General features: G+C 47.1%; 1 protein-coding gene across 1 annotated transcript in view; it reads right to left on the bottom strand.

Annotated features, from left to right (window-relative positions):
* Positions 1–8,328, bottom strand: part of ECRG4 (ECRG4 augurin precursor) — a 33,246-nt gene extending 24,918 nt beyond the window's left edge. Inside the window, exon 1 of the mRNA XM_080603779.1 lies at positions 8,100–8,328. Coding sequence (XP_080459905.1) covers positions 8,100–8,313 — 214 coding nt within the window. The 5' untranslated portion in view covers positions 8,314–8,328. The remainder of the gene's footprint in view (positions 1–8,099) is intronic.
* Between the last annotated feature and the right edge of the window lie 10,211 nt (positions 8,329–18,539).

Genomic DNA, 18,539 nt, shown 5'->3' with positions numbered 1-18,539 from the left:
CGGTTTATAATGCTGGCTGTCATAATGATGCTCCAGGCTCTTGTAGTGTAGAAGACAAGAAGACTGTTGATCTCCCTGCCAGAGGTAAATCCCAGAAGCTTATTTAGAAGCAATTTAATTTCTAAAGTTAAAGATTAATTACCGAAGTACCTGAACATTTACCAGGTTAATTAGACAGGATCAGCAAAATCTCATTCAGAAGTAGTGGTTTCCTTATTTCCATTTAGATATAGATCTATTTAGGCTTCAATGGATTCCACTGTGAACTTTCATATCTTTCATATCCAAGTCAGCAAAACTGCCTGCAGCCTTTTTTTTCTTTTCTATTCTTGCTTGCCTTTTTTTTTTTCTCTTTTCAATTTTTGTCAGTGTTGATTACACAGTGGCACTCTGCCTCACTTTAAATGCAGAGCCGCATTTGAAACTCACTGAAGCTGATGAAAGGCCTTCCACTGGTCTCAGAAGGCCTAACTTGAGGCTCATAATCTATGCATTACCTCGGCTGTAAGCATCTGAGATATGTAAAGAATATAATCTCTTTCTATCATGTCTTCTTTTTTGTTCCTATTTTTTAAACGTGCCATACAAGCTGTTAATGGAACAAATGACATGGAAACATAATCTGTATTCTTGCAGGTTTTGTGGCCGTGCTTGCTGCTTATTCCCTATCACCCAAACTGATAAAGGCTTGTTGGCGATACCGTAATTGAGTTTAGTGGGAGTGATTTATCAGGTTGCTAACAGAGAATGAAAACTTTGGGGAGGGGGGAACAACAGCAAGAGAATATGAACTTTTCAGAAACAAGAGCCTTGGTTTTTATGCAAATAGCTCTGTTGATGAAAACCAAGGGGAAAAAAATAATCACAACAGTTTTGCTTACAGAGCAGATAGCTTATCTAAGGAAATGGGATTTCAAAGTTCTTCCTGAAATGTCACCTGGGTTTCATTATCTCTCTGATAACATCTAGTGTATAGAATCTGTGCTTTACTCTTTGCTGTTAACTCATTAGGAATAAGTCTGTAATTCTTCATTATGCAGAGAAAACATGGGACAGTCCCATAGTCTGACCACAAGAACAACAACAAACATACTTACAGTTTTTCTTTCATGCGAAAGTATAATTTTTCTAAAGAGCCAGACTGAAGATCCAATGGGCTCAAAAGAAAGGCCCTACTGATTTCAAAAGTTTTAGCCAAGCTTTTATTTAGCTTATTTTCTATTCTTACTTTTAGGAGTTATTATCCTGTATTTGAGCTGTAGTAATACTCGGAAACCTCCAGCTCAGGATCCCACCGCGCTGAACTCGGTACAAGTGTGCATGAAGACATCAGGTTTTGTCAGCAAACACTCACCTACTGGTTGCAGGAGCCTGCAAAATGTCGGGTGTGATGCTCCAGCCACATGTGGGTGGCCTTGGACCTGGTGGCTCGCACGCCACTGGGGCAAGGAGGAAAGCCGCAGGGGCTGCTGCAGGGACTGGGACCGCCAGGGCCTCCTGAGAGGAATGCCGACCTTCAAAGTGGTCGGATGGTCACATTGCCAGTATCTGTGGCCACAAGTTCTGTGCGGATGCACCTTGGTGGTTAATCAGGGAGTCAACAAGTTTAGAAGTGAGCAGGTGTTTCAAAGTGCTGCTGAATGGCTTGGGATGAAATGCTGAGAGTTGGCACCAGTAATTTAATGCCAGTGCAGACTAAGACTTTCTGGGCACTGGTGTTTATGTATGGTTCTTTACTTCTGAGCTCACCAGCTTCCTTACCAATGCCAAGATAAATTCATTATCATTATAGGTTCAATCTTACTTGGCTGGGAAGACATCTTTAAAAAAAAATCTCTTTTTTGTTAAATTCATTGTTTTATTTTTCTCTCTACAGGTAGAGGAAATGTGAAACAGCCCTAACAAGAACTTCTAATTTTGATAAATTAATCGTCTCCCTATAGAGTGGTCAATTATAAGAGACGCTGTGAAGCGTGCTTGCACGTTTCAGAATGCCTCAAATTCATTAGCTATTCCTCTTGAGCTGGGTTAGTGAGCCACACGAAGAAAATGTGTTTGGAAAATCTCTTTGCAGCTCTCGTGTTTTTAAATAGGCAGCTAACAATTTACCATTCCCTCCTATTCAGCTGTTTGTTTTATTTCTCATATGTAGGAAAAGGCAATCAGCTTTCTATTAAATGAAAAGATGAGGATAAAGTTCCCATTGTTAAATCATGTCTGCTGGCATCTTCTTATCTCTTCATAACAGTGGTTATTTTCTAAATCTTCTATTTCCCCTTATCCTGTGTGTATTTAGTTACTGCTTTTTCTATCAAGTTTTCTGTAAGGCAGCCCCCTAAAACTGCTGTGACAACATTTTACCTCGTATTCTCTTGTTTGGTAGGCAGGGCTGGCTTCCTTGCTTATAAATCATGCAAGAAGCCAAGTAAGGCTGTTCCCTGTGGGACCAGAGTGGGCCCGTAGGCCCTCTATGGAAACTCTCTGCTGTGAGGAGTCTGCACCATGGTACCCTGTGCTTTCAGTGTCAGAAAAGCCACTGAGCCCTGGTGGTCAGTCGTGGTCAGTGCTGCATTCAGCCCATTTCACCCTGTGGGTCAGTGGCAAAACCTTGTAGAGCCACCCTGGTTGTTTTCGTTCTGGTTCCCCTTCCAGAGTAAAGACAGAAAGAGGCCAGACGCAAGAGGAGAAAGCAGTGAATTTTCTGATAGCTTGGTCAGGAGGGTGATGCAGCCATGAAGGTTCATTAAAAGCCTGTTGGGTGGGGATGTAACCATCTTGCTTCTCACACGGCTCCTGCACTTCCACTGCCTGAGAGGCCGCAAGGTCCCACTCGGTGGAACAGATGAGACAAGCTCGAGGTGGAGTTGAGACACGAACTCTGTGGAGGCCTCCAAAACCCCAGAAGAAAAACAGGCATGACAGAGTTGTCCTGCAACAATTTCAGCCAAACTCTGCAGCAAACGTACACCGAATGAGGAGAGGACCTGGTCTGCAGAGTTGTGGTGGCTGCCAAGAGCCTTTCCTGTTGGATCTTGAACTATCGCTTGATCGTTAAAGCATCCAAAGGCCTCAGGCAAGCTTAGGACTGTGATATGCAAAGGGACTCCATTGCTGCATGGAGAATGATAAAGCCTTTCTCCAAAAAAAAGCAAATTCAGAAGAAGAACACCAGATTCAAAGTCAACAGTCTTCAAATAAATTAAAGCTGTGGACTTCAGACAGTAGAATATTTTCCTCAGCTATTTTCCCTGGGCCAACTCTCAACTTTGAGAGCTCATTACAAGAGCCCAACTCAACCCAGACTTAAATGCAAGTAAAGCATTTTCAGGGCAATAGTCCAGATTACCCTACAGGCTCGGCCTGAACAACCAGTATCAGTAACGCAACTGGAAGAAGCCAAAAAATCAAGTCTTTGGCAGTCACAGGCAGCCATATAATGAAAGGATCCACACCCCTTTTGTGCTTTGCCACAAAACATTTCATGAATCCATGACAAACTTAGGATCCTTGGTGCAAAAATAAAACCTATGACCGGCAATTTAGACTACCACCAAGAGGGAGGAGAAGAGAAAAAAAGGAATTTTATTGCCCTAGGACCATACCAGATGAAGTCAGTCGGGGGAAAAAAAAAAAAAAAGAAAAACAAAAAAAAAAGATGATCTTCCAAGGTGGACTGTATTTTATATTACCTTTGGAAGCAAAAGCCCCACTGTTTTTCCATTTGATTCCCATTTCTTACCTTGTGATCATCTCAGTTCTGAGTCTGAGGACCAGAGAGGTGACCCAGCCACTCAAGAGATGGCTTGGTCCTGCATGGAGAAGTTTTCCTTCCATCCCCCTCACCCTCTCCTGCTGTAGCCAGTCTCTGACCTCCAGAATGAGGAGAAACATTGAACATGGCCTTTTGTCCAAACCTTTCTTATTCCCCCCAGATAAACCAAGCATCAAGGGAAGCCATGATGTGCCCTGGGTCCTACAAAGGACCATAAGGAGCAGGAAATAAATTCATCTTTATTCCAACTTGGCAGGAGTCATAATCAAAAAAACATTTTGCCAGGGAATCTGTCACTGAGGATCTAGTTGCATTTTTGTAATTAACCCTGATTTGGAAGTATAAGTCTTAAGCCATTTATGATCATCTAAAGTTTTAACCATGAAAGCTTTAAGAAGTCATACATGGTTAGCAAGAGACGTGGTAGGTAGGAAGCCTATTGCCCATCAGATTAATTTATTGAGAGGAAAACAGTTTACATCAGATTTTAAAATCAGGGCACCTTTAAAAGTTTCTCAGTTCCTGTTGTTATTTTCGTGAATGATGTCATGTTCCTCTATTTTTGAGACGGTAAACATTTCCAAAGCAATGATTTTGATGTCACAAACAGAAAATAATGATTCCAGGAGACAGAGAGAGAGAGACGAAGCAGAATCAGATTCTCTCTTTAAAATAATAATTAATAATTCATAATAATAATGATAAAATCTCCTTTCCTGAAAACACCTCTGGTAAAAAAAGCTGGAAGAGAAATAGAGAAATGAAATGATATACAAGTCCCAGAACTGTCACTGAACACTTGGTTTGTTTTAAAGCCTCCAAAGAAGACATAAGTGGGTCTTTTACCCTGCAGCTATCACTGCCCCAACCCCTTCCAAAAACAACAACAACAAAAAAAACACCACCAGCAACAACAAAAACAAACCAAAACAATTAATATTCCTCTCTCTACTGTGGAATTCTGACCAGCACATGGACTTAACCACCACATCAGTACAGTTCCCACAGAAGACAAGGTCAGAGTCTGACCCTTCACTTTATTTTTAAACACCCTTTTTTGCATTTGAACATGTAAGTAGTAATAGTTTAAAGAAAAAAAAAAAAGAAAAAAAAAAGCAGCAAGGAATCCATTGATTCTAATTCATGTTGATGCACTTAATGTCCTTACTGTAGCAGTAAGACCACTGTAGTTTGCTTTTAGTGTGATGATTACACACAAGTATTTCATTAGTATGAAACATACGTCTCAGAAAATGGAAGAACTGGAAAAAAAAAAGAAAAAAAAAGGTAAAAAAAGAACACAAGCTATGAAATGAGGACAAATTCATGATTTGCCTCTAGTCAAGAGAATACATAAGATAAATCAGTGAGGATAGAAAGATCCTATGTGGAGTTCTGAAGGTGGGCAAAAGAAGACTTTCATTGAAGTGCCTTGAAAGAAAAGGAGACTTTGGGAAGAAAAGCTTCTTAAACATCAAAAGATAAAGGGCACAAATCAGGCTTAGTGAGCGAGTCTTTGAAAAAATGGTACCAACTTCCAAGTCAGCAAAACATGCATAGATTTAAATATAACAGCACAATCTTCTCTCGTACTTCTGAAACGTTACTTTCACAAATGAGACTGCAAGCCACTATTAGCAAAATTCCCTTTTCTGCAGTGTGCATTTCTAAAAATAAACCAGTAAAGCAGAAAATCCTAATGTCAAGAGAAAGCCAGAGGACTTTGCCTCCACTGCCTGTTAAAAAATCTTTTCCGAGGTTGGATGCATCCGCTTGCTTACACATGCTGGTGCACACCTAATTGCTGCAGAGGACGACCCGATTCCAGCACGTCATTCAGACACATGTGCAGTTTAGGTGATATATTCTCAAAAACGGGCACTGTACGAAACTCCGCTGAGCTTGTCAGCCTCGGATGAAGCACACGAGGCTGAGCGCAGAGCGCCTTCCCTTCGATCCCCCAACAGGAGGGTGTTTTAGGGCCAAATGTCAGAGCCTGCTTAGAAGGGCAGGGGCAGGACAGCCACGGTGCCGGTTGTCTTGCTCAGCTTCTTCAGGAGCAATGCATTTTACACCACCACACCCAGCCGGCACACACACATCTGCATTATCGGCTTCCACGAGATAAATCGAGAGATAGAAAGCACAGTTTCGCTTCCAGCCAGCGAGGGATGATTTCAGGGAACTTTGAGAACAAATAGGCTCACTGAAGTGATGAAGCACGCTTCCCAAAGTGATGAAGTATGTTTGCCAAAGGTGCTGCAACACAGCCAGCAGAAACCACGCTGAACTTTGCATGAGCTGGACGCAGCACAATGGTATATATTGTGGCATAAGTACATTATTTCTTGTATGCAATTTCTGAGGGACTTACTTACCCCACACTCAGGAATGATGTAGGACAAAAGTGAGCTGAGGGAAGAGGGGAAAAAATGGCACGCGGGCCCACTGTTCTCCTTGCTTATGCCAACGGAGTGGGGCACTGCGGTTGGCAGCCCCAGCTCGCTTCTCCTGCGCTCCCTTGACCCCTCACCACTTCTGATTTCCACCACACCAGGGCGGCCAGGAGCAGCTTCCTCCAGCAGCACCCGGGGATGGGAAGAGCACGGTCCCCTTCCCCCTCTGGGGAGACATTCATGGAAACCGTCCACACATCCGAGGGGGCCAGGGAGGGAGGCTCGCTGTCTTTCCTGCTTCAGAAAGAAAATTATATTATCGGTTGGTTTTGCTCCCTCTGAGGAAGCGTGAATAAGGGAGAGGCAGAAGGAAGATATTTGCCTATTAAAAATAAATGATTCAGACATGAATTTTTGAGACTTTAAACATATGGCTGGAAAAATTCTTAGGAAAAAAAAAAACCCTCCTGAGACCGAATTTCCTTTTGATCGGAATTTGAGCAAGGGTGTGCTCACTGGGGGCCTTTAAGAGTCCCTGTCAAAGCAGATGTGCCACTGCTCACTGGTGGCGAGGACACCTGGCTCTTCCTTTCATCCGTGATTTGGTTTAGGTCTCCAGGATCAGGGAGAGCCTCTGCCTTCCACTGGCATGCTAGGGATCATGAAGTGCACTCACTGCAGAGGGTGAGAGGAGAAGTGGGTCTGGCCACCTGGCACTTGCAAGGAATGGAACAACGGCCTGAAATGGACAAGGTGATGTGTGCTTTCTAATCAGTGTGTCATTTTTGCTTCGATCCTGAAGTGTCGGGATCTTGCTCAAGCAAAGGGACCACAGCACAGCGAGGGAAAAGCACCTCTGTGGGGAGGTGGCGCCAGGACCCACCTGGGACCGGCGTGGGGGAAGAGGACACAACCCCTGCATTTCAGTGGTGCGGGAGGGGACACGGGGTGCCCCAGCAGCTGTAGCAAGTTAATGATTTTCCAAATAGCAAAGCACAGGGGGAAGGAGGGCAGCATAAAGCCCTCCGGCTGCACGAGCTGGTTAGGCCCTGAATCTTTAAAAAGCAAAGATAGATGAGAGGTCGTATCCCGGGTCAAACTAGCCTGACACGATCTCTGGGGAATGACAATTAATCTGTAATTGGTGCACACACACTAAAAAAAAAAAGAAAAAAAAAAAAAAAGCCCCGGGGAGGAGGAGGATGGGAGGGCACAGCCCTGAGTCACGCTCCCTGTCCCCAGCTGTGTGACATCCAGCTGCACCGGACGACAAGCAGCCCTCCCATGGCTGCTTTTTTGGGGGGGGGCAGTTTTGGGGCCAAGCATTTCTGCCCCAAGAGCCTGGGGACAGAGGTGGCTGGGGGGATGGCAAGTCATTGTGTCCTGGGGCGCAGGCACAGCGTCAGGGGACATGGACACGTGGGAGGAGAGGGGCATGGGTGCTTTGCTTGTGTCAAGCCTTTCTCCACAAGAAGCCCTCCTGGCAGCAGCCACATCCCCTCGTACAGTGCTCAGCTTTCTCCTGCTGCCCCAAAAGCCCCATCTTGCTGTTACTCCCAGCAGCAGGGAAGGCAGCTGCTGGCCACGAAGCCACCTCTGCCCCAGGTGGCTTTGTTCAGCAGGCGGAGGCGGTCGTGGCGCTGTCACCACCTGCTCCCTGCAGCAGAAGATGAAGATATCGATACCCCAGCTCCTCCAGGGCCTGCCCTGCCCGTGCCTGAGCATCCCGCAGGTGACGCTTCCCATTTCCTCGTGCTGCTGTCAGCAGAAACATTAGTGCTGCTCTTGCTGTTCCTTTCCCTCACTCAGCTCTGCCTTTCTTGCCGATTCCTGTTTGCTGCACAGAGCTCTCCCCCTCCCCGAAATGGCAAACTACATTTTAGTGCAAACCCGAGTGCTGCAAAATCCGTCACAAGGCCTTTTGTACTCACCCCCACTACTGCAGGGATTAACCAGGTACCCAGCGGTGCTGGGCTGTGCAGGAGGATCACCGCTTCGTTTTGCACTTGCTCTTTCTCCCGTGCGAATTTTGTGCCGCAGCAGCCAAACGCCAAACTCCCACCCATGTCCTTGGGCGCTTGTCTTTTCAGCAGGGGTGTCCAGCGAGCCAGAAGCCAAATTGGAAATCCTCCTTCGCTGCGGCATCTGGTAAACATTATCAGCTAGAGGTCTCCGGGCTTTGATTCAGGTCAGCTGGCATCAAAGGGGAATCAGGAGTGTTTGCTTTCAATTCCAGCGGCGAACAAAATAATCTATTTTAAAGCTCCGGCCTTCACCTGCCCTTGATCGGAGGTCGTTTCTCAGAGGAGGAAACACCAGAGGGAAGAAATGTTGTGCTGGGCGAAAGTCTCTGCTTTGTTCTCATGTGTTATGGCTGGCACCAGCAGGCCTCCGAGAGAGGGAGGTAACCACCCTGCCACTTGTTCAAATATTTTGAATAATAGCGATGTTATTTTAATAAATCTCCAGGGGCAAGAGTCGCCTGAGTTCAACGTTTTCCCCTTTCAACCTCGAGTGGCCGAGACCGATGGTTAGCGATCTCGGGGCGAGGGCAAGGGGAGAGCAGGACCAGGATTCAGCTTCTGTAAGAGGTTTCTTTTGGTTTTGCTTTTGGCTGTAAGAGCCACTGCTGCCAATGTTCCCCATCTGCTCCCTCCTCAAACCCAGGGTGGTGGCGTGCGAAGCTAGGAAAACATTCACTCCCCGTGCTGTCTCAGCTCAGCGTCCACCTCAGCCCAACCATTCACCTTCCTGACCAGGCAACTTCTGTGCCTGAAAACACTGACCATTTCCAGCACCTTTCCATATTATTCCCGTCTGGTCATTTCCCTACATCTGAAATTTGTGCTGGGGTCCCCATCCCTGGAGGTATTTGAGAGACACGGGGGTGTGGCACCAAGGGACGTCGGTGGGACTTGGTTGGTCAGGTTGATGGTTGGACTGGGTGATCCCAAAGGTCTTTTCCAACCTCAATGATGCTGTGATTCTGTGAGCACCAGCTTTGCTCTCTCCCAGGCAGGGCTGGACAGGCTCTCCCCATTCATTTCTGTTTCCGATGGAGAGGAAGAAGAAGGGTGTTGGGGGACCCTTCGCTGTCAGGCTATCAAATCTCCTGCTCCCTCAGGAAAAAAAAAAAAAAGCGATCAGAAAAGCAGTCGGAGGTCAGCGTGACCCCTGCAGCTGACGGCGGTTGCAATGCTGCTGCTGTGAAACCAAAAGTGGAGCAGCTTTGACAGGGAGGTGAGAGAGATGCACCTGGGGAGCCCCAGGGAGGGAGGAGGAAGCGAGCCCACCTTCCCAGTAGGGCGGCTGGGTAAATGCTTTCGATCCAGAGCCAAGGCTGTGAAGCAGAGCGTGACACTTTCTTGTAGCCTGGGTGAAGGCAGCAGGATGTAAGATGCGCCCCGTCCTCCAGCATGTTGCATTTTGGGGGCTCCCTGCTCTCTGTGCTGCAGGGGGGACCCTGAATGCCCCACTCCTGGCCCCCCTGGGGAACAGGCCATGCAGTGGCTACCACATTTTCAACTTGTAGTATCAGTGGTGGTCATCAGTCCCTTGTGCCGCCTGCTGGAAGTGCAGTTTATAAGCTTCCTAACAATTAAAAGTAATACAGTGGGACCTCTGGACATACACCAGACTTCTGCACTGACAACGGGCATGTTGCTTGCTGTGGGTATATGAGCCACTATCCCCAGCCTTTTTCCTGTTCTAGACAAAATGTTCCTCAGCTGATTTGGTCCGATGAGTAGGCTGTGATCTTTTGTGAGCATTTGCAAATGCTCATAACTGAAATGTGTCGTGCCAACTATTAACAAATTGTTATTCCTGCTGCAGCCTCATCTATTTCTCTCTCCTCTGTGTGACCTGTGTGTCCTCTGTGTCAAACTCAGGTTTGACAACGCCATGGGCTTACCAGCAATACCAGCTAAAGCGCCCACCCTAGCCTAGTTCACAGCATCTCAACACCCATAAAAAAAAAACAAAAAACACTCATTTTATCCCTTCCCTTCCCTTCCCTTCCCTTCCCTTCCCTTCCCTTCCCTTCCCTTCCCTTCCCTTCCCTTCCCTTCCCTTCCCTTCCCTTCCCTTCCCTTCCCTTCCCTTCCCTTCCCTTCCCTTCCCTTCCCTTCCCTTCCCTTCCCTTCCCTTCCCTTCCCTTCCCTTCCCTTCCCTTCCCTTCCCTTCCCTTCCCTTCCCTTCCCTTCCCTCTCTGACCCTCGAAGCACAGCCCCGTCCCCAGCAGTGGGGTCAGCACAGCAGAGGTGGTGTCGAGCTGCCCTGGGACAGGACAACCTCGTCCCTGGATGAAATCACCGCTTCACCAGATCACAGCCTGCTTGTTAATTCACTTACCTCACACACAAAAGTGTTTTGGCTGTGGTGAAAGTATTGGGAGTAAATAACGTGTCTTGCTCCAAAGTGTTGTTTCTGTTATAACACAGCACATTTCAGGATGCAACCACCTGACAAATTAGCCTTTCATCATCAACCTAGCGAGCAAACGAAACAGACATGTGCCGGGGCTGAAGATTTACTGCTTTCCAATGCCCTGCCGGCTGCTCTACCTGCACGCCTGCTCCATCGCACATTACTCCCCTCCCTGCCTTTCCCACTGCTGCCTCTCACAGCCAGCCCCACGGCACCTCCGGCCTCTTCCAACCCTGCCTTGCACCCTATTCCTCTCCCATGGCACGTGGGACTGCACAACAGCTCAGCAATGGGCACGGCTTTGGTGATTTCACTACGAGCTCACCCCACCTTTCCTCTCATCAGTCTGGTTCTTGGCTCCGAGGAGCTGAAAAGATAAAAAATGCAGCAAAACAAGGATTTATTTTTTTTTTCTGTGATACATGGATTGTTTGTGTTTGCTTTTTTTGTTTTAACAGCTTTACTACCTTTGGGCAGGGAGTCATGATTTACTGCCGGTGTCATCGCCGCAGTACGAGCTTTCATGCGGGTTGTAGCTGGATCAGCTGGGAGCAGTTCGTGTCCACGTAGCTTTCTCTGCTAGGCACGTGGGAATTGGGTGCTGCCAGTGTGACCGCACCCGTGCCAGAGGGCTGTCCTGCTTCAGTTATAACAGATGTATGTAAGGCACTACCAAAACCACTTAGGCAAGCCCTTGTGTGTCAAGTGAAAGTGCAGCAGGGCTCTCCCTGCTGAATGAGGGTGCTCCGTGTAGTCTGTTAATTTCCACCCCACTATAGCCCACGGGTGAGGTGTGGGCACTTACCGTTCATCAGCCCTTGACCTGGTATTTGCCTACAGGAACCCTTAACGCAGCAGTTTTCTTCCATGTCAGTGAATTTTTCCATTTTTCCTCCAACTTCCAGGCTCATTTTCCCTTCTTAGCCTCACACCCTCAAGCCTTCTGAAAAAGCAGTTGCATTTGCTGCAGGCTTACACTGATTCCCATTGCATTGGTCTAGGTTCAGTCCTCAAGCCTTGCGTCATGGCTCAGATTAGGGAATCAGAGCCTTAAATACAGCTGGGTGGATCTGGAGAAGCAGGTTTCCTTGTTTTGATAAGGATCTGAGAAGCCACAGGAGATAACCCTTACTTGGAGAAACATGAAACAATAACCTCCACCGAGCACACCAACAGGGCAAGGGTTTGTTAACATTTGCTGTTCCACTTTCTACACGTGTTGCATTCACTTTCCTGATGGAAACTAGTTCTCTTAACACTTGCTTTTGCCTTCTGGCTGCCCAACACCATCTCCTGGGTTCCCTTTTTTCAGAATAACAGGTAACTCATGGCCCTACAGTTTCATCCTGGGAACGGATGACTTCGCTTGCAGAAGTACGTAGGATTTGGTGATTTGCTTGCACAGAAGAGAAGACCTCCGTGGTTGTGGACGGGCAGCGTGGAGGAAAGCAGCCATCTCATCTGGTGACAGGGATCACACAGCTCATAAGTAGACCTCAAAAAGGCCCAAATATCTTCACAGCCTTGTTCCTGATGGGCAGAGGGGAGATTTGGGTGTTTGTTCATGTATGACTCACTAATGTCACCTCCTACCAGCCCTCCCACGTGGCGACCATCCCAGGGCAGATGGGTGCTGAGGCTTCAGTACATCGCATTGGGATGGATGCCCCAGCTTTCCCAGCATTAAAACACTACAGAGAAAATAGCGAGCTCGATCTAGAGGCCCCCTGTTGAACTCCTGTGTCTTGAGTGTCTTGGAACATGTTGTACCAAGAGCTACAGAGAATATTCTCTCCAAATATGGGAAGCCTTCCCTTTTATTATTATTATTACTTTTAAGTTACTTTCCAACATGGGCACACAGAGTCGAAGAGGGAAAGTGCTCTCAGGATTCAGATGGCAGGGATCTGTGGCTTGCTCCAGCTGATGGGTGGGAGACACCACGTGTAAATAAACAGGCTGTTCCTCTCGGCTCTGACAGTAGGAACAACGAGAGACAGATAAAAAAGGACACAGAGCTGGTTGGATCCTTCTGTTCTGCCCAGCTGAACGCCAGGAGAGAATGGTGCTTGCCCTGCACCCGAATGGACAGGATGATACTTGATACCTGGTCTTCCATCCTCCCTATAATTAATCACAGACACAACAGTGCTACCTGGCAGATGACTTTTTTTTTTTTTTTTTTAAATTAGAGAGAATGAACCATAAACAGCAGTCACAAAAGCACTGCCAACACATGGCTCTGTTAATAACCTATAACTTTTATAGCATAGCTATGGTACTAAAACAGAGTCAAAAGGAAGACGGGCCTTAAAACGTAAAAGGGTGTCACCTCATAACTAGGATGAAGGCTAGAAATTATCAATATCTCAGCACTAGAATAGCCTGGTTATCCCCTAAGTACTCCAATTTAGGGATAGGGTTAAAGTCAAAATTTGGGTTACTGTAACACTAATGATTTGGAGAGGGACAAAACCTACAGATCCTGTTGGCATATGACTGTCAAAGCAATGTGTAGGCTGAAAAAAATGTATCCGCTGGCAACTTTTTCACCTGGGCCACGGATGCAGGCCTTTGGCTGTAGATAAGCTCAGGTAAGAGCATGGGGTAGGGGTAGGTTTGGGAGAGGAGCTCCAGCTGGCATGGGGCTGCCATGGGGTTTCTAAAGTAAGGAGCAGTCAACAAAAATATTTCTCTCCTGACATTTCTTTTCATTTAAATGATGGCTGAGGGTCTCGGCCCAGGGCTCAGTCCATGTCTAGTGTTAGGGTTAAGGTATGAGTTAGACTTCTAAAAGACTGTGCATCTGACATCTTCATCATGACCGTGGCTGGTTGTCCCTGGCTACAGTACAAGTCACAGTCAGGCCTTTGCTTTAGGAGAGAGAAACCCTAAAACTTCAGTCGATGTTGGGTTTTTCACAGGCTGCCAAAAGAAGAAGTGTTCTTCCAAAAGGTTCTTCCATTCCTTTGACAGCTTGGTTTGGGCCCTTGGCGAAGGGCTCATCCCCACAGCATTAGAGTTGGGTTAAAGGTAGGGAAAGGGACAAAGTTTAAAGCTCCATTTAGCTCAGCAACGCAAAAGGGTTTTTGAAGGCAAGCACAAAAAGACATCTTCTGATTGCTTTTTCATCTGGAACTTTGCCCCGGGGTGCCCGGCTATGGATCAGCCATGCTCTGGCTTTAGGGCTAGAATGGGGCTAGGGATGGAAGAGGGACAAAGTCTAGAGCTGCAGCTGGCATGTCAAATGGTTTGGAAAAGGCTGGATTGAACAGCAAGCAACTTACTCACCTGGTAAATTTTTGTCTGTTATGGCTGAGTATTCACATCGACAGAGCAGCCCGCACCTCAGCTTAAGGCTAGTGTGGGGACACCTACAAGATCTACAGCTCCAGTTGGCATGGGATTGTCAGTGCACTTCAGAAGGAAGGGCGGGGGGGTCGGACTGCAAAGAGCTTTCTCCCCTGACAACTTCTTTATCCTGGCAATGGCTTGGTCTCCTCAGCAAATGCTCAGATTTTGGGTTAATTTTGGGAGAAGATCAAACCTTGAAGCTCCATGGTGTGTGGGGCTGCCAAGGGACTCCCTCAGGGGGAGGGATGGGGTTCATTGGGATTTTGCCACTGGCAACTCCTTCATCTCTGCTGTGGCTTGTCTTCCTCAATGACATTCAAGGCAAGGTCAGCATTTAGGGTTAGGGTTAGGAGAAGGACAAATCCTGGAACTCCAACTGAGTCAGGGCTGAAGAGGAAGGCTGCAAAAATATTTTCCCCGATAGCTTCTTGATTTGGGTTATAGCTTACAGCACTCCAGGGGCAGTCATACGGGCAAGACATTCAACCAAACAGGCCACAGTACATGTACTTGAGCAGGTCATGAAAAGCCTTCCACTTTTTTCTTTCACTGGGAGGGTTCAACAGCCCTGAAACCTAAATAATATTTACTGCGTGTTCAAGCAGGGAGTGGAAGGAAGTAAAATAATTAATAGCATGCTCTTGGAGTCTGGCTCTGCTACGAAGGTGGTGAGGAGAGGAAGGGCTTACTTCAAGGACCTGTAATTTGAGTACTGCAAGAAATCCAAAAAGCTCTTGAAGCTAAATAAATTCTCCCTGGCAGAAAATTTTGGAATAAGGAGAAATGAGGGAATAATAGGAAGGGTGAAATTATTAGGAAAGGAATCAGTAAGGGGAAACAAGAAGGCCGAGGGCTCTTATTTAAGGAAAGGGATAGTAATTAGCTATCTTTAAGGTTCCTTCCAACCCAAACCTTTCTATGATGCTATGATTAGAGTGGGTATGAGACAGAGGAGACCCCTCAGAACCGCTGCTGCTTCTCACCTGCATCTGAAGTAGGAAAGGGGCCAAAGAACGAAGTTCCCAAGCTAATAGCAAATGGGTCAGGTGCTTGAGTGGTCTAGTGGGACAAGAAAGGATGCTCATGTCCGGCTCTTACCTGAGGCAGGCTGGAGGCAAAAACAGATTTGGTATCTCCTATGCGTTTAAAGATACCTAAGCCGTTGGGTAACAACTTGCCAGGTTTTCATGGCAGATAACAGGTCTATGACATCTTTATCAGAAACCTCACGCTCCAAGCATTTAGAAGGCTGAGCACAACCAATGTTAAAATTCATTCAGAAACACGTAGCATCCTTTATCTTCACCATACCACTGCAGTATCTCACGCACACACCTACATAAGGTCAGCAACTGCCTACATAATCCTAGGTAACAGGAAAAAAATGTGATTAATAGGAAACCCTGTGAAAAAAAAATACCACCCTCATCTAGCTTTTCATGGATGGCAATCTCCAAGTCACCACCACCTGTGCCTGCTGCTGACAACCTCCACAATGCGGATCACCGATGGTGCAAACATCGCAGGTGGCCTTGCATGACCAGCCCAACTGTGCTTGGAGAGCCGTGCTCATGGCACGATGAGGCCCAGGAACAGGTCTGCCTCCTCTAGCACCCGGTAAAACCATTCTCATGGAGAAAGCCAAAGTGCCGCGGTTGATTCCCAACAGCCATAACCACCTTCAGATATCAGAGGTAGCACTGTAGGGACTTGTACCTTAAATTAGTATTTCCTTGTTTGCCTCTTTGAGCGTGGTGCTTTGGGAAGATGTTCACAGCTCAGCACTAAAAAAAGGCCAGTGCTGGCAGGGGCAGGTGGGCACAGGGGTTGTTTTGTAGGTTGTTTTTCATTGGAAATACAGTTTATTACACAGTAAGATGTGCTAGTAATCCCGTCATGTACTTGCACCTGCGTGCACTTAAACGGTTTGCTGGATCGAGGCCACAAGGAAAACATTCACTGGGATGGGAGAGGAGAAGGAGGAGAAGCAGGTGATCAAAGCGAGGCATTTGGCACTTGCAGGGTTAGCATTAAGCAGCTGTTCTGCAGCCACACAACCCCAGCTTTTCCCCAAAGCACGCAGAATGGGTGCATCCCACGCAGGTAGCGACCTGTCTCGGGGTGTGCTGCAATCATCGGGGCTGTCCCGCAGGTACCAAACCAAGAGGAGTTCCTTAGAGGCTTGGGTGCAAAGCCAACGTGAGCCAGAGGTCCGTCGGTTATGCCCTAGCTCAAAAACACAACGTTGGGATCCTATTCAGAATTAGCCCCACAGAATCAAGCAAACTTAATAGCTCATATCAGAGTTGGCCTCACTTCAGGAAAATTTCTTTCGCCTTTGTAAACACAGCTGAGCCTCCACTTTTCTCCTTCCTATTGGCACCGTACTCCACTTGCTAAATAAAGATATCTAAACAGTCTCTCTTTGTACAATAATTTTTATGTTTTCCCCATCGGTCTACTTCAGTCAGCTACCTTTCCTCTGTGCAGCATACTGCAGAGCAGTGTTCAGATCATGCATTAAAAATGTTTGGGTTTTCGGTCAAGATATTTGCTGGGAAAAAAAAAAATCAGGGTGTAAATCCAGGGTGAGAGAAAGCCCCTCCTTCATCACTGTCTCTAAGAGAAAACGTATTGCTATTGATTCCTTTACAAAAATCTCATTTTCTAAACAAAACAGATGGTATACATTTATTTCAGCATAAAGTCTCGCACTCAGAATCTATCAAAAATCTTTTCATTGCATAAAATAGTTCATTCTTCTAGTTTATATCCTACAAACACGGTTGCTCAAAATACTTTAGTTACTTCTGCAACACAAACGTTTACTCCACAATGAAATTGCTTTTATTTTTGCCTTCCCTTGGAACCCCCTATACCTAGTTTCCATTCGCCCTCTCTCCCAGAGGGGAGTTACCTTAGCCAGAAATACCTACTTGAGGACAACTGGAGACTGATAGCTTTCTGTGCCCAGTCATGTTAGACTTCACACCAACGAACAGAAATTACCCCTCAGCTGACTGCCGCTGACTTAAACAGGCTCTTGTTGAGGGCAATCCCAGAAGCCGTCACTCCAGAGCTTCCCATCCAGGTGGCACAAGTGCAGGAGGGAGCAGCAAACACCTCCCTGCACCTCCAGCTGCATCAATAGTGTTGTTGCACCCAGCCTGCAGCATCTGCCAGATATTGATCCTAGAAAGCAACAGGAGCACCAGCTTTGATGGCTAGATGGGCTAGGCCAGACCCTAGTCTAGTAGTTTCCCCTCTGTCAATCCAACCCCAGCTTTTCTCTAAATGTCATCATCAGATGAATGGAAACCTCTGTGAAACAAATTATCATGCTGCTGGCGTAACCTAGTCCCTATTAAAACAAAAGGGAGGTGACGACAACAGGGCGCACACATCACTAGGTTAAGAGGGATGAAACCTGTATGCTTACCGTGGTGTCACCTGAACAGCAGCTCTGTGACTGGTACGGGACATTTTAGGCACGCACGAGGCACTACATGCTTCAGGGAAACAGCAGCTCCTCTGAGACTGGGGAAAAAGGATTTACTTGCCCCCCTGCGCCTCAGCTTACAAGCGCACTCCATTAATCTGGTTTTAAATGACTCTGAAGACAGCGCACGGTTCCTGCCTAATCTGATTGAACACATGCTTTGGGTAAAAAAAAAAAAAGCTGTTGTCATTTCTGCTCGTGACCCAGCACACTTCCAGTGGGTGGCACAGGGGGGCTGCCAGTGACCCGGCAAGGAGGCAGTGGGCAGGGGGATCCCATGCAGCGTGCCTGCCCCATGGCTAGCCACCCTCTGGATGGGGGGTAGAGAGACCTTCCTGGTCTCTCCTAGCTCCAGGTTTCCTTAAAGGAGGCATTTTTTTTTCCCTCCTCTGGTCTAGACCAAGATTTCTGCACATGACCCGGTGCAAGCAGGTACCCAGGGGTGGCAGGACTTGAGGCCCTGCACGTAGAAACCTTGGTCCACATGCTGGACACGTGCCACTGTCCCCATGTTCCAGCACAGAAGATGGCCAGTGTCAGGACAGAAAGAAGACAAAAGGTCTGCCTGATTTTTCCATCATGCTCAGCTTCAAATGAACTCTGGAAAGATTTTCTTTTCCCCCATGGGAAGACAGAAAGAGCCTAGAAATAAGTACTGATTATTGGCCCTATTTGCACTCTTATTGCTGGAAATAATTTTGCATTATAAATGTACTTAAAGCAGAATGTGCATGAACAGAAGCAGCACCACCCACAGAATGGTTCTAAAGGACAAGGTTTGGTTTAGCCCCCAACTTACACTCACAGCTTAAATAGCCTCTCTGCTAGGATCCAAGATTTCTCTCCTCTCCTCTCCTCTCCTCTCCTCTCCTCTCCTCTCCTCTCCTCTCCTCTCCTCTCCTCTCCTCTCCTCTCCTCTCCTCTCCTCTCCTCTCCTCTCCTCTCCTCTCCTCTCCTCTCCTCTCCTCTCCTCTCCTCTCCTCTCCTCTCCTCTCCTCTCCTCTCCTCTCCTCTCCTCTCCTCTCCTCTCCTCTCCTCTCCTCTCCTCTCCTCTCCTCTCCTCTCCTCTCCTCTCCTCTCCTCTCCTCTC

This window comes from Anser brachyrhynchus, assembly GCF_964034855.1.
Source record: "Anser brachyrhynchus genome assembly, chromosome: 1".
Taxonomy (NCBI): Eukaryota; Metazoa; Chordata; class Aves; order Anseriformes; family Anatidae; genus Anser; species Anser brachyrhynchus.
The sequence above is the reverse complement of the archived record's forward strand: the minus strand, read 5'-3'. Positions and strand labels throughout refer to the sequence as shown.